Source organism: Suillus subalutaceus (genome assembly GCF_016647625.1).
Source record: "Suillus subalutaceus strain FC151 chromosome Unknown DFJ58scaffold_22, whole genome shotgun sequence".
Classification (NCBI taxonomy): Eukaryota; Fungi; Basidiomycota; class Agaricomycetes; order Boletales; family Suillaceae; genus Suillus; species Suillus subalutaceus.
The window spans coordinates 45,493-68,054 of record NW_024540271.1 but is presented as its reverse complement, the minus strand read 5'-3'; the positions used below and the strand labels follow the sequence as shown (position 1 = coordinate 68,054).

The 22,562-nt window shown below is 48.4% G+C and overlaps 11 protein-coding genes across 11 annotated transcripts; 7 read left to right on the top strand and 4 right to left on the bottom strand.

Moving 5' to 3' along the window:
• Positions 1-253: 253 nt before the first annotated feature.
• Positions 254-2,184, bottom strand: DFJ58DRAFT_656268 (SPRY-domain-containing protein; the record flags this gene model as incomplete). The annotated part of the gene is made up of 2 exons (XM_041381893.1): positions 254-1,773; positions 1,827-2,184. 2 exons carry the CDS (start codon positions 2,182-2,184, stop codon positions 254-256), a joined length of 1,878 nt encoding a protein of 625 aa, XP_041246914.1.
• Positions 2,185-2,378: 194 nt separating this feature from the next.
• On the top strand, positions 2,379-4,088 carry DFJ58DRAFT_699729 (CBS-domain-containing protein). Its single transcript, XM_041383557.1, has 6 exons — positions 2,379-2,698; positions 2,746-2,904; positions 2,949-3,166; positions 3,221-3,475; positions 3,526-3,702; positions 3,754-4,088. Exons 1-6 carry the CDS (start codon positions 2,452-2,454, stop codon positions 4,003-4,005), a joined length of 1,308 nt encoding a protein of 435 aa, XP_041246913.1. The 5' UTR covers positions 2,379-2,451; the 3' UTR covers positions 4,006-4,088.
• Positions 3,750-5,376, top strand: DFJ58DRAFT_202983 (PX domain-containing protein). The gene has a single exon (XM_041379215.1). The coding sequence runs from the start codon at positions 4,212-4,214 to the stop codon at positions 5,301-5,303; it is 1,092 nt and encodes a 363-aa protein (XP_041246912.1). The 5' UTR covers positions 3,750-4,211; the 3' UTR covers positions 5,304-5,376.
• Positions 5,377-5,512: 136 nt separating this feature from the next.
• DFJ58DRAFT_656014 (mitochondrial carrier domain-containing protein) lies at positions 5,513-6,606 on the bottom strand (the record flags this gene model as incomplete). Its single annotated transcript, XM_041381881.1, has 3 exons — positions 5,513-6,170; positions 6,220-6,496; positions 6,543-6,606. 3 exons carry the CDS (start codon positions 6,604-6,606, stop codon positions 5,513-5,515), a joined length of 999 nt encoding a protein of 332 aa, XP_041246911.1.
• A 166-nt stretch (positions 6,607-6,772) lies between these two features.
• Positions 6,773-8,289, top strand: DFJ58DRAFT_699723 (eukaryotic translation initiation factor 4E class I). The gene is made up of 5 exons (XM_041383556.1): positions 6,773-7,114; positions 7,169-7,359; positions 7,409-7,472; positions 7,523-7,636; positions 7,688-8,289. The coding sequence occupies exons 1-5, from the start codon at positions 6,932-6,934 to the stop codon at positions 8,012-8,014; spliced, it is 879 nt and encodes a 292-aa protein (XP_041246910.1). The 5' UTR covers positions 6,773-6,931; the 3' UTR covers positions 8,015-8,289.
• On the top strand, positions 8,290-10,161 carry DFJ58DRAFT_772835 (uncharacterized protein). The gene is made up of 4 exons (XM_041389265.1): positions 8,290-8,711; positions 8,767-9,008; positions 9,049-9,099; positions 9,154-10,161. The coding sequence occupies exons 1-4, from the start codon at positions 8,369-8,371 to the stop codon at positions 10,036-10,038; spliced, it is 1,521 nt and encodes a 506-aa protein (XP_041246909.1). The 5' UTR covers positions 8,290-8,368; the 3' UTR covers positions 10,039-10,161.
• Positions 10,162-10,230: 69 nt separating this feature from the next.
• On the top strand, positions 10,231-11,370 carry DFJ58DRAFT_202943 (uncharacterized protein). The gene is made up of 3 exons (XM_041379214.1): positions 10,231-10,979; positions 11,041-11,167; positions 11,229-11,370. The coding sequence occupies exons 1-2, from the start codon at positions 10,352-10,354 to the stop codon at positions 11,127-11,129; spliced, it is 717 nt and encodes a 238-aa protein (XP_041246908.1). The 5' UTR covers positions 10,231-10,351; the 3' UTR covers positions 11,130-11,167; positions 11,229-11,370.
• A 2,755-nt stretch (positions 11,371-14,125) lies between these two features.
• On the bottom strand, positions 14,126-15,343 carry DFJ58DRAFT_724784 (uncharacterized protein; the record flags this gene model as incomplete). The annotated part of the gene is made up of 3 exons (XM_041385144.1): positions 14,126-14,344; positions 14,402-14,627; positions 14,682-15,343. The coding sequence occupies 3 exons, from the start codon at positions 15,341-15,343 to the stop codon at positions 14,126-14,128; spliced, it is 1,107 nt and encodes a 368-aa protein (XP_041246907.1).
• An 811-nt stretch (positions 15,344-16,154) lies between these two features.
• DFJ58DRAFT_656125 (uncharacterized protein) lies at positions 16,155-16,890 on the top strand (the record flags this gene model as incomplete). Its single annotated transcript, XM_041381888.1, has 3 exons — positions 16,155-16,525; positions 16,575-16,731; positions 16,783-16,890. 3 exons carry the CDS (start codon positions 16,155-16,157, stop codon positions 16,888-16,890), a joined length of 636 nt encoding a protein of 211 aa, XP_041246906.1.
• A 765-nt stretch (positions 16,891-17,655) lies between these two features.
• Positions 17,656-20,108, bottom strand: DFJ58DRAFT_772829 (RIO1 family-domain-containing protein). The gene is made up of 9 exons (XM_041389264.1): positions 19,930-20,108; positions 19,732-19,873; positions 19,563-19,676; positions 19,444-19,498; positions 19,272-19,392; positions 19,109-19,197; positions 18,862-19,056; positions 18,626-18,812; positions 17,656-18,573 (listed from the first exon to the last, which is right to left on the bottom strand). The coding sequence occupies exons 1-9, from the start codon at positions 19,990-19,992 to the stop codon at positions 18,025-18,027; spliced, it is 1,515 nt and encodes a 504-aa protein (XP_041246905.1). The 5' UTR covers positions 19,993-20,108; the 3' UTR covers positions 17,656-18,024.
• Positions 20,109-20,189: 81 nt separating this feature from the next.
• On the top strand, positions 20,190-21,387 carry DFJ58DRAFT_772825 (acyl-CoA N-acyltransferase). Its single transcript, XM_041389263.1, has 8 exons — positions 20,190-20,268; positions 20,319-20,387; positions 20,439-20,497; positions 20,552-20,641; positions 20,698-20,892; positions 20,951-21,072; positions 21,121-21,157; positions 21,209-21,387. Exons 2-8 carry the CDS (start codon positions 20,355-20,357, stop codon positions 21,306-21,308), a joined length of 636 nt encoding a protein of 211 aa, XP_041246904.1. The 5' UTR covers positions 20,190-20,268; positions 20,319-20,354; the 3' UTR covers positions 21,309-21,387.
• Positions 21,388-22,562: the final 1,175 nt, after the last annotated feature.

Genomic DNA, 22,562 nt, shown 5'->3' with positions numbered 1-22,562 from the left:
GCCACATTTGTAACGCAAGTAGCCCCACCCCAGATGCTGAGTGTTGTGTCGAATTAAATTGTAACGTGGAAGCGAGATGTCCATGTGTAATACATGAAATATGTGGGTAGTAAATGTAAAGCAAAGATCGACAATTCGCAACGAATTTACAGAGCATTACACAGCGCAAATGATACTGGAATATTCGCGTTCAGGCAAATTTCGAAGTCAAAGCCCTCAGGACTCACCATCATAATCCAGTCATATACAAGTGTCACCGTCTGGCTCGTCTGCTACGACGCCTTTCCGACCGATCGCTATTCCCCTGACCAATTGCACTAGGAGGAATACTATCCCCCTCCAGAGCTGCAGCGATCACATCGGCCGGCAAGTCGATATGGACGCCCTCCGCATACGTGAATGCATCCAACGGTGAATATGCTGGGGGATCACGCCTCGTAAATGTCGGAGATCTTGCTTCCGATGCATCATCTGATCCTTCTGTTGATGAGCTAGTGAAAGCCTCCAGATGAATATCACGTGGTTGAGGCGTGGGCGGATTCGGCGAGCGAGGCGAATCAGGCGGTGGATGCACCTGAATGGTCAAGTCTGAACCTGCATGTTGCATCGCGGCCAGGAAGTGAGTAAAAGAATCGCGCCGAAAGCGAGGGATGCTAAAAAGGCTGCTCGCACCTGCGGCACCTTCGCTTTCTGGCGATCGTGAACGCGAGGAGGTTGGTGACTGGGAGGGAGAGCCATCTCCGTCCTCCTGCTCGCTCTCGTCTTCTGTGGCAGGGTACAATGGAAGGGTGTGGTTTGATGGTGTGTGGAAAGGTAAATCTGTTGGAGACAGATATCCTTGGCCAATTGAGGGGTCCGTGCTGTCGGGCTCTTCAATGATCGGTGTAATTGGTGGGGGAGGAGTACTAGGCTCCCCGGTATGTGATGATATAGGAGCGCCTCTAAGTGGCGAAGAAGCGACGGGAACAGACGACGCTGAGAGTGGATTGCTCGGTCTTCGAGAGCGGTGAGAGCGTCTGCGGGGCGTGGAAGAAGTGCTAGGCGTAGAAATAATTGGAGCGCTGGGTCGTACGCCACCTCCCACATCCAATAAGATACTGCCTCGTTCACTCCCATAGGCAGGTGGGGGTGCTAGAGTTCCCACGGTCGGAGCCAGACCCCACTTCTTTACATTCGCCTCAATAAAGACGAAGCCAGCTTGGCCAAGGTTGACATGAACACTGCATGGACCATCTGCTCCGATCGTGGGAAATAGATTGTAGCGATTGAGGCCGATGAAAGCATCTTCCATCTTACGCCCGTTTCTAGTGAAGAACACGGTTCCTGTGCGGGGACGATAACCAATGCCAAGAATATCGCCTTCTTTGAGTAGGGGCCCGAATGGTGACGCAGTGAAGGGATAATTGTAACACTTGTCACCGCTGGAGTGGTAAGCGACAGAGAAAAGGTTCAGGCCCGGAAGTCGGAAAGATGGGTAGGGTTTGGTGGCCAGTCCAACGGCAACTGTAGTAGTTTCGGGAAGGTCAAACATCTTGACTTCCAAGTAGTAGACCTCGTTCAATTTGGGGAGGGGTAAATTCGACTGCACGCACGAGGCAGATGCAGGATCAGGAAGGAAGGTGATTTCCGTGCGAGCATGAACCAGAAGTGAATTAATAGTCTCGTAGTCGGGCTCGAAGGACCATGCAGAAACACCCTTCTCCTGAATAGAAAGGAATTGAGATAATGTGATATCTGTAGGCTCCGAGTTTGGGGCATATTGCAATTGGTAATCTGTGCGAAGGTCGCATGAGTATGGGATCGGGAAGCTTGAGAATGGAAGGGACCTTTTGCTCTGAGATATGAGCGCCGAACATTTTCAGACACACTCTCGAGCCAGCGAGATTCCACGCCTTCAAGGCCTCCTTCTCCGTTCATAAGCTCCTCTCGACTCATGTCGGTAGGACCATCACTATCTCGTAGGACGATACCACGTCGTCTACGAACGAATATGACACATACTAGAAATATGAGGAGGATGAAAAGGAAAGTCGAGAGCACGATAAGCAAAGGCAATATGAAGAGAAGGGCATCGGGTGCAGGCTGATTGTTGAGGTGTGAATTGTACTGTAACAAGTTGTCTCTGGAGGTCTGCGAGCTATGGTTGACGATGTGATTGACATTGATAACGACCTGTGTGGCCATATTGACCAGAGAACTGAATTGGAGGTTTATTGAGGGATTATTTTATATAGAAAGAAGAACTTGAATGGCGAACTGTGCAGCTTTGGTGAGTGAACTACGGGCGATGCACTAGACCAGACAGGAACGTAATCCGGCGTGAGCCGAGCCACTCCGGTTAGTTATTAATACTAATATTAATAATGTCATCGAGGCGTGGGAAATACACCTCCTTGTAATTACCTTACAGAAGATCCGGTAAAAGGAAGAGCTTGAAAGAAAGTTGCTGCGATGAACACGACGCTCGCAGCTCCCTCTCCTTCGAAGGCGTTCAAAAGAAGAGGATCAACGAGAAAACGCGCTTCCTCTTACATATGTCCACCTCAATCTCAGGAAACTCACGACGCTGCTCTACATGCCATTCGTAACCTCCTCAAAGGAAGAACATCTTACGATGCATTCCCTGTCAGCTTCAGGCTGATAGTCCTTGATACTAAATTGAATGTCAAGAAGGCTTTACAATGCTTGCTTCTCAATGGTAATCCTTTAATCTCTCCCACTCACCTTTCCTCACTGTCATGACAGGTGTGGTCTCTGCACCATTATGGAACAGCGAAAAATCAAAGTTTGCTGGGATGCTTACAGTCTTAGATATAATACATCTCATCCAATACTATTATGACACAGCAAATTACGAAGCTGCTGCAGCAGACGTGGAGACCTTCCGACTAGAATCAATACGAGGTACATATACCGGCTGCGCAGGATCATATCGTTAAATTGATCAGCTTCTGCTCTTAACTTAGATATCGAGAGGAGCCTCGGTGTAGCCACACCTCCAATGCTAGCAGAACATCCAAATAGCACCCTTTACAAGGCCGCCAGAGTCTTAATTCAAACACATGCCCGCCGATTACCTCTCCTCGACTATGACACAGAAACAGGTCATGAGGTCATCGTTTCTGTCCTAACACAGTACAGACTTCTCAAATTTATCTCTATAAATGTAACATGATGCCCTCCCCCTCACGTAAGATTTTCGCTCACGTTACCTTCCCAGTGCACTAGAGAAATTCAGCAACTCCATCTCTCACTCCGGAAACTCAAGATCGGTACCTATGTTTCATCAAATCCACCGCCCCCGAACCCCGAAAACCCGGAAACTCAGAATCCATATTATCCGATCGCAACCGCTACGCTCGACACCCCTGTATTCGATGTCGTCCATATGTTCTCTGAGCGTGCCATATCTGCAGTTCCCATCATCGACCAGGACGGCGTTGTTGTGAATCTGTATGAAACAGTAGATGTCATTGTACGTCATGTCTTATTATGTAGATGGGCCAAATCTTACCCCTTTTGCAGACTCTTGTGCGTCTAGGAGCATATCAATCCCTCGACCTAACGATATCGGAGGCCCTTAACCAACGTTCTCCGGACTTCCCAGGCGTTGTCATTTGTACAGCTGGGGACTCGCTTGGAACACTATTGCAGCTAATCAAGAAGCGTAGAGTCCATCGGCTTGTCGTAGTGGAAGGAGATGTAAGTCTTTGTTCTGAAAATAGATTAACCATACCAATCATAACCTTACAGGAGGAAGAGAAAAAAGGCGGAAAGAAAGGGCGTCTACTTGGCATAATCACGCTCAGTGACGTTCTTCGGTATGTTATCGGTGAGGGTGGCAATTGGCGAGTCAGTCGAAGAGATTACGGGCCCGTCCGCCGCCACGGGCACACCGCTCTCTACAGATATCATTTCATGCTGATGGCGCACAGAGTCATTGGAATCAGGGGTTCGTCGCAGGCTTTCGGGGTTTCGTTATTTTATGTGCTTTCAAAATCTTAGTTAGCTGGAACTGACTAACAGTTGTATGTTTGCATGATCTGTACCCGTAGATGTCATAGGTTATACGATAATGTTGCCGTCTTTGTGGGAGTAGCTATGAGTAATAGCGAGTGGCATGTGGAAGACGTGTGGTGTGTAAACTTGCGGCATGCGACGGCCTCATTGCGGGCCGCAAAGAAGGCGAAGGCACTATACCACCAACCACCATGACCGCCATACAAGCCGTCTACGTACGCGGGCACGAAGAACGCCCCGATCCCAAGCCTCATATTGTTTACCGCATTGAAATTCAAGCCCATGTCCGCTCATGGCAAATGTGGAGACGCTATTCCGAGTTCGTGGAATTACACACAGAACTCACAAAGTCCACAGGCTCTTCACCCCCAGCACCCCTACCACCCAAAAACTCCCTCGCCATCCTCCGCGGACCTTTCAGAGACAGTAGTAGCATGACTGAGGAGCGCCGGGCTGGCCTCGAGACATACTTGCGCGCCATAATCAGCGCAAAGGATGACAAATGGCGAGAATGTTATGCCTTCCGCGACTTCCTTGGTGTGCCAGTCGGCCGTCAGGGCACCATGGCTGAAGGCCTGAGTGCCTCCTCCAAACAGTTCTCTTCTTCCTCCTGGCTCGACGAGCACCTCGAGCTGCAAGCCAAGATTCGCGACATCCGCGCAGACATCAACAAGCGGGATGCGCTCTCTGACCGGGGAGACGTCAGTGCATCTCATACTGCGAATGTCCAGGCGAAGAAGAAGCTCGCAGAAACCCTTTCTCGGGTGCGTACGCTCAAGCAGGGCCTGCAAGAACTCGGCATGGCGGCTATGGCGCAGGGAGAGCTGCAACGTCGTACAGACATGGTCGCACGCTTGCAGGACGATTGCGAGAAGCTGGGAAAGATGGTCACTGTCACTCGACAGGCCTCTCGTCCTGCGGCCGCCCCTTCCTCACAGGGCTTCACGAATGTTGCTATCGCTCCCGAATCGGATCGGGCTGCGCTGCTGAGCCTTAGCAAACCAGTCACGCGAGTGTTTGGTGCTAAGAAACCTCAAGAGACGGAGATGACGAGACCGCTTGACGATCATGGTCTCGTGCAGTTGCAGAACACTCAGTTGGAGCAGCAAGATAGCCAACTTGCTACACTCACGCACATACTACAACGGCAGAGGCACCTCGGGGAAGCAATCGGTGCTGAGCTTGCGGTGCACAACGAGTTGTTGGATGAACTCAATACTGACGTTGATCGTGTTGGGGGTAAACTCATCAGTGCAAAGAAGCAACTCAACCGCCTGGGATGAGTAAGATCAGGACGGTTTTCCAATCTTGAGTAGGGATGTACGAGGTGCTACACATATACCAATAGTTAACATCTAGAAAACATTGAATTAATGTAAATGATGATGATGATGCATCGATGCTCCGTGTGAATATAACATAGGTCTAGCTAGTCTTTGTCCTTCTCCAGAAACTTACCAACTCCCTAAAATAAATTGGTAAGCCACACGTTTCAACAGCATAGAGTAACCAACGATACCTCAAAACACGCAATCATGATCCCGCAAGCTGGGGCAATCTTGGCTGTACGAGGCAGAACGCCAGCAAACAAGGCGGCAGTGCCTTCAGTGCGAATGATATGAGCCAACAGTGGTATCGTAGCTGTAGTCTGTGATGACATGGTTCCAGTCATGAGGAGCGCTTGCCGTCGGGTTTTCAGAACATCGAAGGGTGAAGTTATCAATGACGCGGTTGTCCCACTGATAGCACCGCATGCAAAGGCAACGTATGCCCCCTTCTTTCCTCGGCTCTCGAAAAATCTTTTCCAGGCTTCGTAGCCTGCCCAATATATGCCACTAAAGGGCACATCACGCCACAAGGTAGGGCCAAGGCCACGCCAAAGGAAGGTTATGCCTTGCTTCTGGACAATTGTACGCACGGAAGCGAGGACAGATGGAAGTGTATGTGGTTTGTCGGGAGATATTGGAGTTGATTGCAGGTTGGTTCGTATGAGCTCTAGTGGTGAGAGTAGGGAAGTAAGAGAAGCGCGAGCAGTAATACCAGCTACCAGAGGGACGAATGTAGGGGAAGGAATAAGGGGAGGGAGTACATTTCGTAGGAGATGGTCATAAGTGAGCATGTATATCGATGATGAGGGGACGCCAATGAGTCTGTCGCATGATGAGAACTGTGACCAAGAGATGAATCGGGTTAGCTTACAGTGTCATGCCAACACCTTTCCATAATCCCCTCATACCTTCTGCTCGCCATACATGACGGATAGCATCCAAGAACCCATTCACACGCTCGGTGCGGTATACGCCATGATCGAAAATACAGACGACCTCTTCCGCAGCTATGGGGCGTGCATATGAGGACATGTTGCGTACGCAAGGTATATGTGCTGGCTGACAGCAAGTATTAAGTGGTGGTCGTGAAACGAGAGGCACCTTGGGTCGAGTCTGAAGACGGGTCTTCACGACGTCAAAAGGAGTCACTGAATATAATAAATATCAATGAATTAAGAAATGATTGAAACATACTCGTAAGTGCGGTCATCGTTGACCCCGTCGCTGCAGCTAGGAGTTTAGCCTGGAACGGATCCATTCTCCTCGTCGACAGAGAAGGAGCAACAAAATTGTTTAGGCGTGACCTAACATGACGGCCCCCGGTATGCCGGCGGAATGATTATCAGAATCGGCACGGAACACCGGCAATGACCGGGAAATTAATTTTGCGGACGATTGTGGATTTAATACTTAAACTTGTTGATCACACACAACAACCGACCCGGAAGCTTCACCAACCGAAACGACTGATTTCAAGCTTCATTCGATCTTTCGATCAATATCCTTTCAATCTGAACAGACTTTGATAGTCTTATAACTCAAAAGCAACAGGATTGCAAGTCTCGCTTACTTCACCATTAATCATGACTACTCTGCCCGCATCCTTTCAGCATGCTAACAAGGCTGCTATCGCCGCAGCTCTTGCTGAGAACCCAGAATCTATTGGAGCAGACGTAGAACCTGGTGAAATTCAGGAGGTCGATATGCAAGCACAGGCAGACGACATTCGCACCGTCTTCAGTCACCCTACCAGCTTCAATGTAAAGGTGCGCAACCGAATTGACTCCCCGCTCTAGAGTATTCATTTTCCTCCCATGCAGCATCCTCTATACTCACCCTGGACCCTGTGGTTCGATTCCCCTGCTACTAAAGGCCGTAACCTTCCCCAAACACCCGTTTCTTCCTTCCCTCAAACCCCCGTTCCTCAGACCCCCAGTGCTGCTGCTGCACAGGGATGGATGGAGGATATCAAAAGAGTCGTCAGTTTCGACAGCGTCGAAGAGTTTTGGGGGTAAGTTCCTTTCTCCTATTTCGATAACTGGAAGCTCACCAAGGCACAGCCTCTACAATCATATTGTACCTCCCTCACAGCTCCCTCAAAAAGCAAATTACTACCTCTTCAAGGTACGTGTTTCAACAGGATCGTATTCTTGTTAAGCTAACGGTGCTTTCAGGAGGGTATCATACCTGCATGGGAGGATGAAGCAAACAAGCATGGTGGCAAGTGGAGTATACAGCTACCCAAAGAGAAGAATCGCAGTCAGGTTGATAAAATGTGGCTTTACACTGTATGTTTCCCTTTCATCTCTTGATTTTCCTATTTTGAATGCTCCATAAAGATGCTTGCTGCTATTGGTGAAACGTTCGATCCCCATCTTACAAGCGGGGAGACATCTGAGCCCAATTCTCAATCGCTCATCACCGGTGTGATCGTATCTACCCGACCGCAGTTCTACCGTTTATCGATTTGGACGCGACTTGCGCCTTCTGGAGATGAAGACAAGTTGCGTGAACGCATCGAGACAGTCGGACGACACTTCAAGATTAATGTACTAGGCTATCCCGAGACTCAAAAACTGGCCGGTCCTCTCGCAACCGAGGTCGAGTTCCTTTCACACAAGGATTCTGAGAAGAAGGGCAAGGCAGCGAAGAAGCTCGTCATTTGAGTGGGTGTATAAGTTGCTATTATATCGATTGAGCGGAGTTATAGATAGATTGTGCTGGATGTGGCTGATTTATTCGTATGGTGTTCGGACGAATATTCTCACTTCAAGCTCATGCTGCTGTTGCGATGCATATTGATACTCAAAAACACGCTGTCCCGTCCTTGACGTCTTGTACCTGAAGCTGTGCACTGCTGTGGTGCTCGGCAGTGCAACTGTGACGCTGCGCGTGACGCAGTTGATGTGACTGCGCATTGGACCCCTGTATAAAGACCCTATGACAACCGCTCCAAACACAATCGAAATCTCTTCTCCCTGACCACTCATTTTAACAACCTTAGGCTAATATCCCACTCGATGTCAGTGTCAAGTTTTTTGTCATCGTTCGCCGATAAGGCCCAGAGTGCCATCAATCAGACCCCTCTCGCCGGCCATGTCCCCGGTATTGCCAACGCCACCGACCAACCATCTGCCAATCAATCCGCAGCTCAGGGCGGCCATCGCTCAGTGGCTTTTGAAGCATTGCAGCATCAAATTCGTTCAATTGGACAACAATATACCACCACTACTCCAGTGCAAAGAATCATCACATCTGAAAAGGGTGTTGCAATCGATTGCGATGCCCTCGCTAGGGATGCGAAGGTGCAAAGCAAGGAATTGTACACGTGGGGTCAGACACAGCCAGAGGATCTCAAGGACGGTAAGCCGCCTCTTCCGCAACGACGTGATCTGAGTTGATGAGGCTTGGTATTTAGTAACGGACAGATTGGCCTACTTGAACTTTGTTCAGGGATCTCTTGCATCATCGGTTGCGATCAAGCTCAACAATGCACGAGCACCGTTTAAAGCTCTTCGCGATGCCGAGGCTGTCCTTGCTCCAAAGCGCAACTTCCGCGCTGGATTGCGCACCCAGATTTCTCGTATCGAGCATAGTCAGGACAAGTCTATGGAGCGGAAGCTTCCTGAACTAAAACAGACACTCGCCAAGGCTGAACTTGTTGACGAGCCCCTTGAAAAGGAGCTTGAGATCCTTAAAGCGGAAGGCGGTTCGTGAGAGCGAAGCGCAGAAGTGGGACGCTATACGCGAGGTAAATCACTTCGTACTACTACAATTTAAGCTATTCTGACACGATCCTTTGTAGTTTGGGGAAAAACTAATTCTATTGTCGCAGGCTTCCAAGCCTATCATAGCCGTCCTGCCACCTATTCCCCCTTCATCTTCGAGCCCTTACACAGGAGCTCAGGAAACAGGTGCTGCTCGTGCTGCGCTTCAGCACGCACTGGATAATTATACTCCCGGGAGCACATATTTTGCCGCACGGCCTGACGCAAACCTTTCACGGGCTGACACCCAATCATTTGGGGAGAGTCACGCGTCGGAACTGCACAGTCTCGCATCCAGTTCTGGAGGAAACGCTGGTCATCCAGGTGTGCCCATCACACCTCCACCTCAAGCCTCCTATGCGTCAGACGCAGAAAAGTCCAGAGACGCGTCGCACTCTCCTCCTATTGACCCAAGGGCACTCAATTTATCTCCTGCGCCAATTCCGGATGATCAAACTCCACCTATCACTACGGTTGCAGACAGGGGCTCGCTTTCTCCCGTCGTAATCGCGCCAACTTTACCTACGGTGGCTGAAACCGGTGTTCCCGTACCTGCGAGTGCAAGTGGTCCAGGCCCTGCTAGCGGCTCTCTTCGTGACATACGCCGTGCCTCAGATGCTGCGGGACCACGAAGTGGCGGTCTCCCGGGCAACTCACCGTCTGACGATCTATATGGACAGCCACACGAGACTGCAGAAGAAGAAAAGAGTCGCCTTGAGCGTGAGGAGCGCGAGCGGGTATCCGCGGCGGGGACATCTGGATCACCCGCTACTTCTGAACATGAGTCTGCTGAGGAGGAGAAGCGTAGACTCGAGCGGGAAGAGAGGGAACGTGTTCTTGCTAGCGCTGGTACTGACAGCGGCAATGCACGCAACGAGGTCAAAGAGGGTGACGAGCTTCCCCCATATCAGGACATTGAATAAATAGGGTCTGATATTCTCTATTATCGATATCTCAATTGCTTCGTGGATTTTTTGTATGCATCTTGTATAGTTTGTGTGTGATGTAGTATTGATTCCATATACCCAAAATCAAGTTATCGCCAAGATCGATTGGACGCGGGAAACCAACCCAGCTTCGTGTCTTCACGATATTAGGGAAATTAGTTTTTCAGAGAATTAGTGATTATCAGTTAGGCTCAAGTAGTCGCTTTTGGTGAAGAACTAAGCTCATGTGACCTTAACCCTAATAACTCCAAAGGTATACGCACGGTCCCCTTCCTATTACTCCTTGAACATGGACACTACGGAACTCGAGACATATCAAGTACAGCTCTCTCAGGTCGAGCTCGCACTCCAAACAGATCCTGAAAATGGCGAACTCCTCTCCCTCCGCTCAGAGTTACAAGAACTTATCTCTCTCACACAACAGTCGCTTGCCCAAGCTGCTTCCTCATCACGCGCAGATTCTGTTCGTAAAACAGCAAACTCAACACCTTCACACACATGGACTGCAGGGAGCGATTGTCTTGCCAAATACTCGGGTGATGGGGGTTGGTATCCTGCACGGATCACCAGCGTCGGTGGCTCTGCAGAAAACCCTGTATACAGCATCATGTTCAAAGGGTACAATACGACGGAATTGATAAAAGGGGCAGAAATCAAGGCACTACCGCCAAATCACCAGGAGAAAGTATCAGCGCCGAGTAAAAGAAAGCTAACCAAAGCTGAGGACGAGGAGAGGGATCGGAAGAAGAAGCGCAATGAGAAGAAACTGGAGGTCAAAGCTGCAAAAGCTAAGGAGCAACTCGCAAAACAAGCGACGTGGCAGAAGTTTGCTAAGAAGTCTGAGAAGAAGGGCGTCCATATTGCCGGTGTGGCGGGGACCAGCATCTTCAAGACGCCCGACAACCCATTAGGCCGTGGTGCGTATCGTTCTAGTTGGTTTGAATACAAACTTCTTGATTTCTGATAACGGCCTTGTAGTCGGCGTTACCGGCAGCGGAAAAGGAATGACGGAAGTCGCGATTCGAGGCAAGCATAAATTTGCGCCAACGGACGAACCAAATGCGTAGATGGGGCAGTTGGAGTGCTCTCCTCCATAAGTATGTATGTATGTATCGTACTCATCGCCTCGGAAGCGAGAGGGTGTCATGCTAATTCTCCGTCAACAGCTCGAACTTCACGTCGTCTTATCAAATTATACTAGATGCCCGTTGATGATTCTGTGTTTCCCGTCAATAGCAGGTTTCGCAAGCAGAGACTGGTGTCAATGACGCTTGCAAGTATTGATACCGATAATCTATATGTGATGCATTTCCCCTCTTCTACTTGTCATCAGGATCTCATCACCGCTTTTCTTCTTTCTCGCCTTATTTATCAGAGACTTCGTTGCTGTCGGCACTTGCGAAGCCGATGTCCGTTGGTGTAATCGTACGTTTGTTATGCGTTATTTTGTGCAGAATACGCTTGGACTCACTCACAACTGTGATGCGTGAAACGGTGGTGGATATGCAAAACGCATATGGCGACAGCACGCAAGAAGGATCTAGAAGGGGAATGGTGTATCTCCTGTCCATTTGACGATTGGGTATGAATGCCGTTTTACCTTCAAATCGGAATGGGTATCGCAAACAGCAATTGGTGGGCCATTAATATTTTAATTCTTATTGCACAAAGAAGTTGCAGTGATTTGTGCAGATTGCGTTTTGATTTGAACGACGATCTGGGTGAGCTGTGCTTCTTTGCCGCCTTCCACCTTAAATTGAACCATATTTGCTTCTCGTGACACCGTCGCTGGCATGTACCTGACCACCTGCATCGAAGGTACTACAGCCAGTATCATTTGCGAGGCTGGCAGTGCAAATTGATTTCACCGATATTAATAGCAATATTGTCATTAGATTCGGCTAGGCGCTTCTATCTGCGAAGTTGGACAAGTCCCGTTCAGCGGTAGCACCACCACGGTGATGGGCAACTATGTCAGTTACAGTGTTGTGGTATAAACTATCGTTGATTCCTCGTACTGCACGCTGTTCTGATCTCTCAGCTGGAAAGTCGGAAAGAGATAGGCGGACACTGGCTCCTCATTATGGACACAGCACTTCTCGAGAGTGCATCGCTTGACGCATTTACCACTTTTAGAAAATTTGAGACCAAACTTGTCTACGACGTAAAAGCGGGTCCCCCGCTGACAACTCGAAGATGGATGAAATCTGGTCCGAGTCTGTCGATATGAAGGTTGCTGTCAGACTCATCTTCCTCAGAAATAAGCCCTTGGAGAGAAGGCCGCTCGCTGAACATTGTATGCAGTACCATCTCTCCCCTGCCGTTAGCGATTGCTCAGCGCTCATCGTTGGTCGTGGAGGCTCGTTGACTTGAGCGTGATGTTGGAGTAATATGCGTGGTCGAGATGTGATACTTTGATGTTTCACTGATCTACTTTTTGACGAAGGTCAGTCGTCCATAATACAAAATACCGGGTTTATCAATAATCAGATCTTCAGATCCTTCTCGATCATACTGGTCAACATGCATCTGTCCTTTGACACTTGTCGTTCCCTTTCTCCGACGGGCTGTGTGTCCAGAACTTGACCAGGCGTGGCGTTGCCCCGGTTGTTGATTGATTGATGTGTACCGAGTCCGAGGGGGAGGATGACCAGACTAGTTAGGCATTCTAGGAGACTAGATTCTAAATGATCGATACTCCTCAACAGTCCTTCTGGCGATTAATTGTTGACGGGGTACGTGCATTCGGAGTTTGGGAAGTAGGAAGAGAAGGGAAGGGTGAGTCTGCATTCTGTGCCTGACTTCGGATGATTGGCATGTACGTATAACCATGATCCTACCGACGCCAGTTTGCTCGATACTACACATATCTGGACCGCAGCTTGTCAAGCGACAATATTGATATTGGGGACCGAGGAACGCCACTGTCAAGCGTACGCTACGAAAGCCTACCGACCATAAACGGAAATGGTCCCCCGCTGTGAAATTCAATCTGTCAGGTTGCCTTCGGCGGCCTTGAGAAGATTCGCAAGTGGATTGCGATTTTTGGAATGATATCGGCGTCATGGACATGTGTTCTGTGATTGATAGTATCTGCTTCTATTAATTGCTCAATATCAATGCTATAGCGGATGAATATCATTAATATTGTGGTGGGATGTCTTTCTCCAATGTTTGTATATCTGGAAATGAGAAATATCATTAATATTGTGGTGGGGTGTCTTTCTCCAAAGGTTGTATAGAATTCGTACTTTATGCACTGTACCATCTTCAGTCTCATGGGTACTTCGAATATTTATATTAGTGCCGGCCCCTAGTGCCCCTGCCCATCAAGATGTCGAAGCGTGCACTGTTAGCTACGCGCCAGATTGATTAAAACGCCTGATAGCTCTCCAAAGGTCTGTGCAACTATTGTCGATTCGAGGTAGCTGGAACTCCTTGGGACGTCATTAATTAGGCAGACTTTGGTAGGAGCGGCATTTGGGTCCAGTGATTTGGGTCTGTTGTACTTTTATCGGCGTTCTTGCGCGTGTGGCTTGTCTGTGGGCCTGGAGCACAGAAGTCGTTTCACATTGCTCGTTAGAGGCACATATCATGGTCACTCGATCGTCTCGTCTTGTATTGGCCCGGATGTGAGCGTTTCAGCCACCGTTAATTACTACCGTACCAGGTTTTCTGCAATTGCAAGTAGTACGACTCGTTTGCTCCATGAGGCGCAACCGCCGGTGTCGGAGAACGCCTATTAATGTCATCCCCTTGCACAATTTAGTTACATCGTAACAGTCGCTCAGATTTCCTCGATGGGGGAGGCGACTAATTGCCCGCAAAACTCATATCTAAATGCATATAAGGGTCTCCCAGTAGACGACCACATGGAAACTGTCTAAACAACCAGAGAAAAAAGACCCACAAACTGTAACTGCTGAATCATAAGCGGACGATGCGGTTAAGGAAATACAAAAGAAATCAATGCGGGGGAGGGCTCGCAAGGACAGGGAGAATTTTACGAGTGGGAACTTGACCGGAAAAATGGTATGCAGAAGACTGAATGGAAATCTACTACTTACTCTGGGGCGAGCTGACGTTGGTCAACACCGCTCAACGATATGCCGGTGCCTAAAAATACGCGATCACCATCTCTGGTACTAGTAGTAGTAGCACCGATATTTGCGGAGTCAGATGGGTAGCTGCTGGCTGTTTGGTCGATGACATCAACTGAATGTCGTCTCATGGGAAAGCCAGCTCCGTGCGCCGCCATTACTTCAGCGGAGAGATTCAAAAACTGTTGCGGAGTGGTCGTAAGAACTCCGCCGATGAATGGAACGAGGGATCGACTTACCACTTGCTCTTCTTCGAGCGTATTTTCATGAAGGCGGCGGTTTGTGTTTTGCATGTGCACGAGCAACGTTCTGATGCTGCGAGAGCTCAGACCCCGATAGGTAGAAACACGCTCAAGGTCAAGCGGAGCTGTGTTGACGAGACGCAGTTGCTCGTGCAAATATAGAACATAATGTTCCAGGCATTCCAGATAGTGGCGTTTTTTCTCGTGTGACGAGATAGTATCACTGTAAAATATCGCTCAAGGTCTGCAGGTAAATTCCTTGAACAAGGTAACTTACGGATCGGTAGGAATAAAACCTATCTCTTCGGCAACGGCACGTTGCCGTGCCTTGCGTTGACTCTCTGTCTTACTCGTGCTAGGTGCAGCGGAGGCAGGAGCCTCGTTGCTACGTTCACTAGTTTGAGACTGCTCACGCTGCGCCGGGTGAGACAAGGACGAGGAGAGAGTTGCGGAGATTGGAGCAGACGGCGTTGAGAGGTCTGTAAGAAGTTCCGAGGGGGTTGGAAAAAGAAGTTGCGGCGCATTCGCATAATAATCGAGAATATCGGTATTGGTGGTTGTGGCCGGTGGGGGGGCTTGATTTAAAGAAGGGGGGTATGGGAGGTGGTGATCATAGTACGTTTGCTCTACATATGGTGGAGTAATTTGACGAGAGGAGTTTGGCACGTGAGGCGGGCCGTAGGGGACTGGGACTGGGACTGGAGCATGTAACTGGATTTGTGCCTGCGTCTCTGAGTAGTCGTATGGATGAATAGGCGGATAGGAATAGTTCAATGCGATTGATGCATCTTCAGCTAAGCCGTAGGTGTCTACGGAATGTCGTCTAGTAGTATTGTCGTAGTCTGAGCCTGGAGCAAGATGCAAGCTAGTAGCATCGGTAAATTGTTGATGGTATTGAGAATCAAAGTCGGCAGATTGCTGTTGAGAGATGGGATACATGTTTGCTGAGATGAGGAATGAGTGAACGGTGAGGCTAAATACAGAGGAATAATAAATTAGAAATGTGGATGATATAGAGATGCAGACCTGTATAATATAATTGATTAGATGGAAATTGGGTGCCGAGGTGAACTGGATCGGGCCAAGACAGGCGAGGCAAATGAATGGACACCGATGGAGGCCAAGGTTTAGGGTAACTAAGTCATGTCAAGGTGAATATTGAATACTTTGGATACGTTTATGGACCCTCGCAGATCATCATTAACGTCAAAATGAGCCGTAATACCGCAAGGCTGGCCTGTTGGAGTAAAGGTTAATTCAGTTGTAAACATAAATGATTGAACGTTGACCATGTGGCAACGAGATGGTCGGCTTTCGGGTAAACAAAACGAAATATTCAAATTAATAGGGCAAGTTGGAAGACATGATAATTGTCAGGAACTGATGTCGAGTTCGGAATCCGAGGGCAACGATCTAAGCGTGGGGGTCGTCTCGGGGAGTCGCGGACTTGAATTTGGGGTTTCGCGGTTATTTGAACATAAACCTCGAATGGTTAGTATGTCCACCTCATATACGCCGCGGGCCCGGATCGTGGCGCCAGAAGCAGCGCATCACGCGCCGCTGAAACTGCGTTTGAAATTTACTACCAAGATTGGCGATCTTAATTTATACCACTTCGGTCGGTCTTCCCTTCCCTCTGTCGACACCGAGATCTTACCTCTTCATCGCCGTCATTCCGATCCATATATATATAATCACTATACTCCAGCCATGTTTTCCAATGAATTCTACAATATCCATCATCCACCCAATGGTTACCTCTCTCTACCCTAATCCCGTTCAGTCTCCGAGTCCTCATCTTTCGTTTCCATCATATGATTCGCCACCCCCTTACCATTATTCAACGCAGCAGGGTCCTTCTCCATATGTCTTCCCCCAACAGAAAGACGATTCTTCCTTCATAAAGTCTAGATTATCCGAGAGTCCCGTATCTACAACTTTTACGGACCAATCTTCCGATACCTCGTCTGTCGAACACCCATCCCGTGATAATTCACACAGAGCATCTCGTTTCACTATCGCCCACCCATACGCACGCCTTTACGCGAAGAAGGACGGTTCTAAGCGACGGAAAATTTGGAACCACGTCCTCGAGAAACAACTCTTCTCTCCTCAGGAGTTGTACGTACTTTATTCAGTTCAATTCACTCACAATTAATTTCGCTTTCAGGTCAACCATGGGCGCACCACACAGACGTACCATTTATATCGCCTCTCTCGAGGCCCACATCGATCGGCTACACAACCAGCTGCTCGGTATCGGCCTTTACCCAATCCCATTTCAGCGCCTCGAACCATACCGGGGCCTCAATTCAAAGACGGCCAAGGTAACAAATCAATTTCTATTTACGTTTTCAACCGTTCATCTTGTCTTATAGAGTATGGTAGCGGGCTTGCAACACGATGCTACCCATACAAAGCTTAAGCTGCTAGAGCTAGAACGTTCGGTACATTCTTCGTCCACTTACCTCCACATATTAAACTAATTTTCCTATAGAACAATAATCTTCACAAGCTACTCGGCACGCAAACAACTTCAACCTCCTCCATTTCTCTTGAAGCAGATGTCCGCCGTCACTCTATGGATTCATCCGGAATAGCCGTAAACACAAGGACTGCCTTCAATCCTGGAGGCCCGATGATCATGGATTCCCTTACTTATTCGGCAAGATCATAGTCCCCTATTTTCGTTATGCTCTAGGCCTCAACTCGCCATGTGCTCGGATCTGTCATTCATAAAATCAACTTATGTATTTCTTTAATCGCTTGTTTATCGCATCTGTATCGTACATAACCGAAGGATGGCATTTCCCATTACTTATGCTACTGCTTACGAGGCCCATCCCCCAGTATATAATAGACCTTTCATTTGCAAGGTTGAACAAGTGTGTACAGTAGATAAGACTCCCAAATGTGATTACCTCGGGAAACGCCTATAATGTCTGCTCGTCTTCTAGAACCATCTCTCCCTCCAGCGGAACTAATCGATATCTTTCGTAATCGGCTGCCGCTGCTGGCCCGTAGTTATCGGCAATCAATTGCTCAGATCGAACTTTGTCTTCAATATCAATGCTAATACACCAAGGCATAAGCAGAATCAAATACATAATCCTCTTCGGTCTATCGCGGTCCCGGCGCTGCGTTCATTTGAGCTCGTTTCAAATTCATATCAATATTGTTTCCCCTCAGAGTCCGAATAATCTATAGCGAACAAATATTCATGCGCACTCGGACTGCGACCCGTCGTTGAGTCGATTCAAAGTTTTGTATTGCAATGCCCCCTGCATTCTCAAGGAACGACAGGCAGAACACGTCCGAAAGTACCCAAGTCCCCAAATATTACACTTTCGACTTTGCGATGGTGACTGCGTGCCACAAACGTTTCCATGGACGCACGAACGGCACTCATCATTAATCATTCCCCAAGTTCCGACAAGAAAATTTCAACGCCAAGATCACTAGGTAAGTTCTTACAGCAGTATCGCCCCCCTCGTGTCACTGTCCTAGCGGGCGAGGGGCTTCTTCCCATTATGAGCTGCGACGATCCGGAATTTCGAAAGTGAACGACCCTATTATGATAAGCATCCGAACAGGTTTAGATCTTGCGTTTAAACTCGGAGTTACTCCCATATTCCGCTTTTGTCAATTTTGACCCTTGTGTCCTGCTTTGCTTTGCTTCCTTGCGGCCGTCCAGCTCTCTGTGCACCACGTTTTGTGTGGTACTTTCTTTGCTGGCGCGAACGTTTTGCAAGGTCAGATGCGACTCTGTCCCGGAAAGCAGCGTCCTGCAGGCTTAGAGAAGCAGCCATTTTTGCCAATGTATCAGGCGAAGGCGAGCGGGAACGTGGAGGTGACCTTGACAGCTGAGACATGCGGCTGCTAGGCCGGGAGATTGGCTCAGGGGAACCGAATGGGTCGGCGCTCGGCCCAGGTTGTGAACACGATGGCACTTCGGTGTTCGAAAAGTTTTGCAGGTCTGTGTGCTCTTGCGTCTCCGATTCACTGTGCCCATCACCGGTTTCAACCTGGACGTTATCCTCATGGCTATCCAGAATGTCGCCACCTTCGCTTTCGTCATTTTCTTCCTCCTCTTCCTCCTCTTCCTCTTCATCGGAGCTGTTTTGATCTGCGCCATCCTGAAGCTCATTTGCTTGGACAACTTCCATATACTACAGCGATATTAATAAGAATTTGAAAGGTGTTGGATGCAAAGGACCTCACCTCTTCTAATGTCTTTTGGTCCTTCTTCGCAAAACCGCTAGCTGCAACCATTACATCCAATCGGAAACCATCATGTTCACCATTTGATTCGGCTTTAACAGTCTTGAACTTGGGGTACAATGCACTTTCGTACTTAAAACGCCGGCGGAAGAAGGTACGTATACATTCCACATCGCGATTGAAGTACCTTGATGAATGTCATCAAGCTGTGTCAGACAAGTTCGAGTGTTGCGCACCATTCAGCGTTTTCGTGCGACGTGCTGACCATCTGCGGGAAATCAATAACCACAGGTTCACCACTCTCTCGTCGAATCAGAATATTGAATTCATTATAATCGCCATGAATGAGCCCCGCCCGTGCAAATCGCACAATGATGTCCATTAACGCCGAGTATAACTTGCCCGGCGACGGAACGTCAGCGATCTGTCGTCTGGATTTACCATGAGAAACAAGGAAAGTGCCAGATGGAAACGTGTGCTTACAACGGGTATGCATCGATCGCTTCCATAAGAATGCAATGCCTGGCTTGATCAACAGGCCTGGGGACCGGGAAATCATGTTCGTGAAGGATCTGAGGTCATTCCGTCAGCGCCACGCTCTCAGCAGATTGCATCGCGAGTCCTGCAGAAACCAAAACTAGCTGACTTTCATAAAAGCCCATTCTTTCTGCGCCGCTAGTCGCGACATATACATCCACGATGCCGACTTGCGCTTTCCCATGTAATCTCTTTTTTCCTTGATGGCACGAAATGAAATACGGCCTAGCCTAATTCTATGAGTGCAAAGTTCATGAAACCTGGTATTGTCAGGAGCTCACCTGTGCAGTTTAAGAACTAATTCATTGCCCTCCGCGTCTGCGACTATATATACATCTGTGTCGTGCAATCAGTCACTCCATAGGTGAGTATGTTGAGAATCGCTAAAGCGAGCACCCACCAGCCTCCTTCCCGACACCAATCTGGTTTCCAACAGAGTGCATCGAGTCTCGCTTGGATAATGCACGCATGGCCAAATAATCATATCCGCCATACGTTAGCCTATAGCCATCATCTGTCACCAAAAGTCAGGCTCACAAGAAAGAACTAACAAAAGGACATGTACTAACACTTGGAGTTCTGCACTTTGGCAACTAAATTGCGTTTCGCCAAACTCCCGATAAGCTTGTTAACGCCTCCATTCCGAAGGCCAGAGATTTGTACGATGAGTGGAGTTGGGACGACTTCATGGTTCTTCGATCCAATTTCCACCTGCGTTCGGATGTTTGAGATACGGCCATCAGTTTGATGAGGACCCCCTTACTTACCGAAGTCAGTACCCGAAATTCATCCGAGGTGATGTATCGCAGATCTGTTGCGTCAAGCTTCATACTTTGCTTGTTATGCTGCTAGCTGCGAGTATGGCACAAAGTGAAGTGAGACTCGGTACACGAGCTGCAGTGCGATAATATGATGAGCTGGGTAGAACGAACTTGCAATCAAAAATCTCCGCGAACTAATATTGCCAAATTGGAAATTACCAGGCGCGTGCAATAGCTAAGAATCAACGTAAGTACTTAGTTTGTAACTTATACCTTTGCATCAGCAGCCTGGTCAAGTAAATTATTGTTGGTTCCCGGAGAGCCCGTACGTGAAGACTACTCGAGGTATGTTTTTGAGATGTTGATGTAATAATATTTTACATAAATCGTCACAGACCACGACCGTTCAATCATTCGTGACCTCGCATAGAATGCCGTCTAGTGCAACACATAAAGCCAACAAGGTCTTCCGCGTTTCTTAATAGACAGAAAACCTCACTCGAACCATAGCTTAGGCGACTTCGACACAGCTGGACGCCTGCATTTTGACATCTAGAGAGTTGAATGGCGCCAGGTATGTCTCATGCGGGCTGCCTTTGTCAATTGCGACATATAACTAGACAACTAGACTGCAATTCGCTGTCAAGACCTCTTCAGAGCTGTCTGACATTGAACGAGAGCGAATATGGAACATTTTCGAATCCAATATGCACCTGTTGTGAGCTCACGCGATGCTTCATCTTGTATCTTGATTCTCATGATTTACCCGTTCAGTTATACGACCTCTTCATTTGGCTGGGATCCTCGTTCAAAGAAAGAAGAGATGTTTCACTCACACGCTCGGCTCGTCCTATGTGAGCGATGCGATGATACATCCTCAGGTAGTGAATCAATTCTATCAGAATCTCGGATAGTTGCATATACTATCTTCCGCTTCGAACGTGAAGCCAAACAAGACGTGGTGTATTGGTGGGTACAATGCCGAAGTCTACAGGTTGGAGACTTCTAACTCATTGATTGAGAAAAGTTATGAGCTCCAAGTGACCGAAGAATCTCGAGGACTGGGGGTGGGAAAACTCTTGATGGGTTCTCTGTTCGACATTGGCTCACGATGGAGGATGAAGAATGTTATGTTGACCGTCTTTAAAGGTAAGCCTCAGATACAGTCTCGACTTGCCCTATCCTCATAAACAGTAGCCAATAGTGCTGCGTCTGCTTTCTACAAATCTTTGGGGTGTGTCCACCTCAACCACATCCCTTGCACTTCTTTGACCAATGAATCTAGCTTTAATCTCGACCCTAGTTCGCCTGGATACGCGGAGGATGACTGGCAAGATGAGGAATTAGACTGCGACTACGTCATTTTGTCTAAATCTATACCGTGATTATTGATAATATCACTCTTAATTACAGGTACTACTAATATACTAAATGTAAGGACGGAACATGAATCTGCCGAAGCAATTCGCGTGACCCTCATGTGTGAACTCGGATCTCAAGCCATTCCTGCACTCTACCGCTACCTTTCTCACTGCGACTCGGAGCCCGATGATCTTCAGCGCTTGTTTGGGGACACGTATACAACATCCGCGTCAGAATACCCTTCTACTTTACTCTGACACATATAGTACGCACGCCGCCATTAGATGGGTGACTAGGTCTTGTGGTACACTGTGTGTGCCTGTGCCTCTGGCGACGGGTCACCCTCCACTGCGGCTGCGCTGGCCTTCTGAATTCTATCTCGATTTTCGTTGTTAGTGGTAGAATGGGCTATGGACAGCATACGCGACAACTTTCAACGACTTGCGTCTTTTTACTCTCTTATACAAATCATTCCAACGTCTGAAGGTGAGCGGATTGTCCGATATCCTCATGTATAGATTAAGTTCGCGCGTTTATCTTCATGGTCGCTAGTCCCGTCCGGTTGGCAGTCTGGAACGGCATCATGGTATTACATCTGCAGTGCCACCGATGGGAGCTAGATGCTTTACGCCCAGCGTTCACATGACTGTCAATTATTAGATAGGGTTCACATGCACGAGTTGGGACGTCGGTTCTTCGTCATCCCAGATAAGAATATTCACTTAGCTTGACCTAGCCCGGCGCGATATCGAGTACCCTCCTCTTGTAAGTACTTCTTCCGTTGAATGGTTTCTGAAGATCTTACAGACGCTAGGACGCTTCTCGACTGAGAGCACGATCCAAGAGATCTATGCCGTACAGGTTCGGTCATATCTGGCTGACTTTGCTAGGTCATTATTTGCGGCATTTGTACGAGGACATATCCGAGTTGGGCGATCTGCGGCGCAGCCCTCGAAAGACGTCATATTTTGACCTTCTATTCTTGATGGAATTTCCGGAACTCGAACACCGCAACGTACCTTGGGGCATGTAACTTGCGCCATGTTGGCCGAAGGCGAGCCCTATTGATCTTCAAGCTCCTTTAAAGCTCCTTTGCTAATTAGTACTACTGTCGCTCCGTAAATCTACGTGCCTTAGATCTATGATACTCATTGCCGCAGGTTCCGCTCTCTTGCGCCACAACAAAGATAATCCTGACATGAAATCACGAGCACCGATGTGCAAAGGAACTCTTCGTAGTGTGGACTTTGCGGCCCCCCGGGCAGTTCATATGTCAG